The sequence below is a fragment of the Saccostrea cucullata genome, unplaced genomic scaffold (genome assembly GCF_032062105.1).
Source record: "Saccostrea cucullata isolate Sc308-1 unplaced genomic scaffold, CSIRO_AGI_Scuc_v1 ctg498, whole genome shotgun sequence".
Taxonomy (NCBI): Eukaryota; Metazoa; Mollusca; class Bivalvia; order Ostreida; family Ostreidae; genus Saccostrea; species Saccostrea cuccullata.
Genome location: NW_026923078.1, coordinates 1 through 6,829, shown reverse-complemented (window position 1 = coordinate 6,829; position 6,829 = coordinate 1). Strand labels below are relative to the sequence as shown.

General features: G+C 31.3%; 1 protein-coding gene across 2 annotated transcripts; it reads left to right on the top strand.

Moving 5' to 3' along the window:
- The first annotated feature begins 2,508 nt into the window (after positions 1–2,508).
- Positions 2,509–5,584, top strand: LOC134263104 (uncharacterized). Of its 2 annotated transcripts, XM_062745416.1 has the most exons (4): positions 2,509–2,647; positions 3,287–3,313; positions 4,311–4,431; positions 4,592–5,580. In XM_062745416.1, the coding sequence occupies exons 1-4, from the start codon at positions 2,581–2,583 to the stop codon at positions 5,217–5,219; spliced, it is 843 nt and encodes a 280-aa protein (XP_062601400.1). In that variant the 5' UTR covers positions 2,509–2,580; the 3' UTR covers positions 5,220–5,580. The 2 variants fall into 2 exon arrangements, with proteins under 2 accessions (XP_062601400.1, XP_062601401.1); XM_062745417.1 differs by lacking the exon at positions 3,287–3,313 and having other exon boundaries at positions 2,512–2,674; positions 4,592–5,584.
- The last annotated feature ends 1,245 nt before the right edge of the window (positions 5,585–6,829 follow it).

The following is a 6,829-nucleotide window of genomic DNA, read 5'->3' as shown; positions in this document are numbered from 1 at the left end:
GTAAATTGCCCCAAGTTATGTTATATCGTATAATATAAGTTGAAATAAGCTTCATTCCTTAAATAACTTTTGCAAAAGTCTACAAGGTAAAAAACATATGTCGCTATTGTGACGTCACATAAGGCTGCTTTGACGTAGAACGACATAGCCCCCCCCCCCTTAAAACGGCAACTCAATGCAATGAAATACATCAAATGATTCTCTTTTCAAGTAAAGCAACTAGATTGGATTAATGATAAATCTAAATAATTAGTCAAACCTGACATATATTCAATATATATTTTTTTACTGATCTAAATATATATTTCCAAGTAATTCCTTTACCTCCATCAGTCGTCTTTAGGAGAACTATTCCTCTGATAGGATGAAGGACAAAAGTCGATGACGTAATAACTCTTTAAATTTTTTTTTAAATCGATAACATGTAACCTTTGGTACAATATACACTGTTGGCTTAAAGCTCAAAGTGCTTACCTCTTGACTCCAAAAGAAAGGTTACAGGGTACATTTATCATGTCATCAAATTAAACAAAATTCCTTTTTAAAATCACTGTTTTAAATCTATAAATTCTATTATAAGGAAAGGGGCTTATTATGAAATATAAAAAATAAACTGATTTCTCAAAGCAAAAGAAAATACTGTAGTACTTTATTAATCAATAATTATATGAGCATAATTTTAAAACATAACGCAAAACATTTCCGTTTGTCAAATGTGACGGTTGCTTGTTATCAGCCGGAAAAGCAATCGTTTAGTGATCGGAAGCCCGTTGTTTTAAGTGAGAACATGGATGGAAGGAAGTATCTACTGCCCTGCCTGGAGTACACATATCGTTACAGCCTAGAAAGTAAATATTTGCTTTTCCTAATCGAAGATTCAGTGTATATTTTTTTTCGCCCTGTCCATGTTTGCCTGTCTTTCTTTGTGTTTGCTGATCTGTCTGGAAAAAAAAAAACAACACTTTTACCTTGCACACTTGCTCATACCATATTAATATACCACAGGTGCATTTCTTGTGACTAGACATTTTTCAGGGTACCACAATACTAGTATTAGACTTTGTTCTTGGAATTTAGTCCAGTTTTACAAAAACGATACACCTTTTAATGAAAATAACCTTGCTTGGCCATAACATTTGACACTAATGTTTTCATATTTTACTGACTAAAGTATTCGTTAATAAAACCTAAACCCATCTCTCATGATTAAAGGATATGTTTATGCTTTGCTCCTAATATGTTTTTTTTTTCATATGATCCTTTGAGTTTGAAGACTGTTTATTACATCTATTTTTAAATTTAAAAAGTAAAACCTATAACTTCTCAGATCCATTCTGTGAGGCAATGTGCGTCTTTATTCTTTTGCTGTTCTGTCGGTGAATTCACTCCATCTCACATACAAAGAACAATTTCGAGCATGGGGATTTTTATATATTGCATAAGTAATTAAAACATCTTTTTGCCAATAAATGACAAGGAGATACTGTTCGTTTTTATTATCCTCGAAGTTTTTTTGTTCTTAAAACACTTTCTGAACGTTGCAAAGATATATTTTTATTATGTACATTTACGTGGCAAGTAATACCCTTTATTACATAATTTTTTCTTGCTGAAAAGGTAAAAACAAATTACAAACACCCCTGACATATTCTAGGTTTATTATTTATTTTTTTAATGGTTTTCACGAAAAACCCCAATCTGTTTTTACTATAGTAGATGTCGTTTTGAAGTTAACATGTATTTGATGTCGCTTCGTTGATATCGCACCCTTAATTCACCTAAACCACGCGTTGGAGGTGGAATGTCAAGAAAAAGTTGACAAGTAAACTTTGCAATTCAGTCAAATTATTCATTCTTTCTTATACTGTTTATTATCTCCATATCATTCTGAACGATGAGTTACATGTACGCCGAACTTATAAACGCTAAGGCAATTTCAGTTCCAAGCTTTTCCGTCGTCAACTCTTGTAACATGTATGTTGTTGCAATATACAAATATCTTATGCAAAAGGTGTTTATGCCTTCGAACTGATTCCATAGAAATCGAAATACACTGAAGGTAATCAGCTTTTACACCTGCTGCCATTAAGTAGGCGCTAAAAGTATTTCAACATAATCTTTTAAAGTCAACACTTCAAAAATTTTATCTTCGTGTTTGTGGGTACAAGCAATCGTTGCTTCATATCTTTTCTGCCATTTCTTGGTCCATCGTTTTTATACAAAATTTTACTATGGAGAACGTGATCACGTGTTTGTGTGATTATTCATGTGGCAAATGAAGTGGGACTCTAGTTGTCACAGATATCTACTACATATTTAATGTGCAAGCTCTCTAATGTGAAATGATAAAAGTGTCACATTTTTCACTATTACAAACAATTAAAAGATATTGCTGACCTTTTTCCAGGACATAATGTAAATATGATTTTGAAATTGCGCGCTTGCTCACAAAACGAACTTACATGTATCTGCGATCATTTCTTACATCCTCGCAATGTGATTCATACAAGGAAGAATTTAGATGATATAATAACAGTGTAAAGATATATTTGCCCACATTGAATATCTGAATCCAGAAAAATGGAACTAATGAAAAAGATCATTATATGCACAAATCTGGTAATAATTATGCCGAGGAACGTTTATGGTATGGATTTTATATGTATTATTTTTTGTTACTTTGAATTGCTAATATGCCATTTTTTGTATTCAAATACAATGCTTTTATTCTAAAAATTTTATTTTCAAGTTTCAAATGTGAACTAAATAAAAGAAATGTTTCTTGATTATACCTGTAAATTGATTTGATCAAAACACGGTTTTTATTCAATTTGGGAGTTAAGGCACTGCCCCTTTAAGTAATTTTGACTACTGAGTTGCACACATTGTGAAATACTCAAGGTTCATATTTACATCTGCAATTTTCTGAGAAATGAAAGTTTCGATTTCTCTCATATAATTGAAAGGACGTATTTAGTAACATCGAGGAGGAAGCATCTTCTGCGACCAGTAATCTCCTGTTTTTTTTCTCTCTTTCACATCAACAGGAAAAACAGAGAATCCGTTTACATTTCAGTGTGTAAAAATGTCTTAAAATAATGAGATGACGGTATTCAGAATTGAGATAAAGATGCGGAAATGTAACTCATTTCCTGTCACTAACTAAATATTGAATTTTTACATAGTCTTTTCTGATTTTGAGCACTCCGTACATATATAAAATATCTGAAGTACACCAAACATTTTGATTTTTAAAAGAAAATTTAAAGTTAAAATTTCTTTTTAGCATTTGAAAGAGCATGTGACAAAGACGGTAGGTTGTTTTGAAATATGAATTGCTGGAAAATTGTAAGGTAAAGCTTTGCACAGAATAAAGTCAACCTCTAATAGTCAAACTAAATGACTTCTCCAGGATTACTTTGGGCTAGACCCAATTCCTGCTTGAAACAAGTACATGTATGTTCATACTCTTTATAATGTTTTAATCTTTACTGTTAATTTGCATTATCAATTCTGTAACCACCCAGACACATATTGATTGCTTATATTTTTCATGCATTATTTCTTTTATTAAAATTCTGGAGAGGGACTTTAAACAACATACAATCAATCAATTATTCATTTCAGTGAGCTAATCCCTGCTTTAAATCATGCTTTCTGAATTCTCTATATTTTACGTTAATTCTGCCTATATAGTATATACTTTTGTGCATCTTTTGAAAAACATCTTATGACGTTCATTTTTATGCGTCAAGAAAATTTCTTTTTAATTCATATATCGTTTTGCTTTCCACATGTCTCAATTAAGTTAAGAATTTAATCTACAAAACACTCAATTTTTAAAAACGTTGCAACGAGTGTAGTAGTATTTGCTGTTTTGTACGTGCTATATATAACTCTAAAATATATAACAAGATATGCTTTTTGTGCATTTTAATGTCTATAAATAACAACTAAATGAAAGAAATCTTAGATAATATATTTATAAGATAAAATTTTGATTGGAAAACAAATTTAAGGTCAGAAGAAATTTCAAAGGATCTTTAAGAGGCTCCGGCTGAAGGATATTAACTCTTAGATGCAAAAGACATTTTACAAAATATTTTCACGAGTTTTATACATGTATATTGACCACCAAAATTTAATAGCCAAACATGAAATGAAAAGATTTTGCGCATGATAGACGATATGAAGCATTCACAAAATGATCGTATTCAAATATGCCACATATAGCTTCTCTACTAGTTACTTTTTTCTTTATGCAAGATCAACATTTGCATGTGTTTATTTGTTGCAATTTTATTTTCCAGATTTGAGAAGAAATACACTGCTACCTTTAACAGTATTATTTGGTGCATTAAGCGTTATTCTAACAGGTGTAGTCATCAGTTTAGTTATGTACATCAGGCACGTCATGAATATCCTTAAAAGGTTCAGTAAAATTGTTAACTACATACACCATCTGAAAGACAATTAAAATAATAAAAAAATATAAAGATATATTATCTGTAATTTAATTCATTTACGGTCATAAATTTTAATAGGCTTATAGTAGCTTTCGCATGAAAAAAAAAAAATCTTATTTTTCAAGGGAATGCTCCTTTACTGGAAAGAAAGGGAAATCAAAACGTCCTGGACAGCCTGCTAATCTTAAATGTCCCAAAAATCCCCCTCAGTCAACCTCAGAAAAAACAAGGTATGCAGAGGAGACTCTTGAGAAGGAATATGATGATGTCTTCACAGAATCAACACAAATTGCGCAATCTAATAGACCCCAGCCAAATCGTCCAACCTCAGAATACACCTCACTTAATCCTGGTCAGAAAGATGAGGGACAGACTTATAGTGGTCCAACCTCAGTATACACCTCACTTAATCCTGGTCAGAAAGATGAGGGACAGACTTATACCGTTCCAACCTCAGTATACACCTCACTTAATCCTGCTCAGAAAGATGAGGGGCAGACTTATACCGTTCCAATCTCAGTTTATACTTCACTTAATCCTAGTCATATAAATGAGGGACAGACTTATACCGGTCTAAATACAGACTCTGCACCTGCCATGCAAATGATTCTTCCAAAACCTTCAAGCTCGACATACGTCGAACTTAATCTTGCTCAGGCTAATCACCCAGTTGAAAAGGAATACACAAGTCTTAACATCGACAGTCATTATTCATGTAAGTTCATTGGTCAATCTTCAGAAAATGGTTCATAAATCTACAAGAATAAAATAAACACAAGTTTAGTTTGTAACAAGGTAAAAATATACGTTTCTGTTAATCGTTGTTATAAGCATGATTTATATTAGTTTTATTAAGACTTAGAAGCAATACACAAGCTAGAAAGAAATATGCCAACAGAACATTTATGCAAGGTATAAGCCAAACAGAACACGAAACAAAGTTTTTTATATTATATAAATGGTATTTTGCTTATATAGCTCATCGTTTGGAATTCGATTGTGTACGAATTTGTTACAAAAAAAGTAATGTTATATCTAACAATTTATTAATAAATATTCAATAAATGAATATTACTTTTATATTATTAATATTTAAAACATCAATACCACTGCTTTTTTTTTTAAAAAAAAACTTTTAAATAAATTGGAAATTTAAAGGTTCTCTTTTCTAAATTGCTTTAAATACCATATTGAAAAAAAATACATTGTTAAAAATTTCTTACGATTAAGAGAAACAAAATGTAGTGAAATTCCTTAATTCGAGTTCATAATAAGATAATAGATGTCATTATTATGCAATTATTGCTGTTTGCTAAGTCAAAACGATGATTAAGACATCCGAGGAGTACAACATTCGGGCTAAGTGAACATTGTTCTTCGAAGGAGGTTAAATCATCTTATTGATGACAAATTAAATAAAAACAATAGCTGTTTCATTAAATGATAGCAAACTCTTACAAGACTGGTGTTTTTTTTTGTCCCCGTAAACGAAGTTTCGGGGGTATTTATTTTATGTCGTGTCCGTCTGTCTGTTTGTCCGCAAAACTTTACCCTTGCCTATAACTTTTGATTAAGATTTAGCTATGGCTTTGATATAACACCTGTGTATTTCATATATGTATTGTTTACCTTCGTGGACTTTCAAACAAACATTCTTTTTTCTTTGGCCATTGGATATACTTCATATATGTATTGTTTGTGGAACGACCTTTCATTGGATACCTACAACTTTGACCTTTTGACCTTGGAGATTTCTGTACTTAAAAAACTTTAATATTGGCCATAACATTTGAAAGGTAAGAGCGAGTGCTTTCATACTTCCCATATGTAATCCTTGTGAGAAGACTCTTTATTGGAGACTTAGAACTTTGACCCCTATCATGATATTCTTTTAAAGAGCAAACCTTGACCATAACTTTTAAAGGGTAAGGATTAGTGGTGCTTTCATATTTTACATATTGAATCCTTGTGACAAGACCATTCATTTAATATGTAGAACTTTTACTCTTTTTGACCTTGACTTTGGAGTTTGGCCTACTTTTAAGAATTTTTAACCTTTGCAATATCTTTTAAAGGTTAGGGCTAGGACAACCATGCTTTACATACGCATTCTTTGTGACAATACCTTTCATTGGATACCAATTACCTTGACCATTTGACATTCACTTTGGAGAATTAAAAATAAAACTTACGAAAAAAACTTTAACTTTGGCCTATTTTAATAGTTCAAAATTTTATATTTAGCTAGAATATCCTACTTTGGGTACCAATATATTAAATTTTCAATTTAAAATGTTTAATCTTCGCTTTGTTGCCGATTGGGGGCATCAGTGTTTCACAAATACACAATGTTTTTGTGGTTT

Bases quoted from the DNA above. Each gene is read 5' to 3' on its own strand.
- LOC134263104 (XM_062745417.1), top strand. From the start codon at position 2,581: ATGGAACTAATGAAAAAGATCATTATATGCACAAATCTGGTAATAATT. The intron at 2,675-4,310 runs GTTACTTTGAAT...TTTATTTTCCAG, and splicing joins TTTTATATGTATTATTTTTT to ATTTGAGAAGAAATACACTG. The intron at 4,432-4,591 runs GTTCAGTAAAAT...TTATTTTTCAAG, and splicing joins GTCATGAATATCCTTAAAAG to GGAATGCTCCTTTACTGGAA.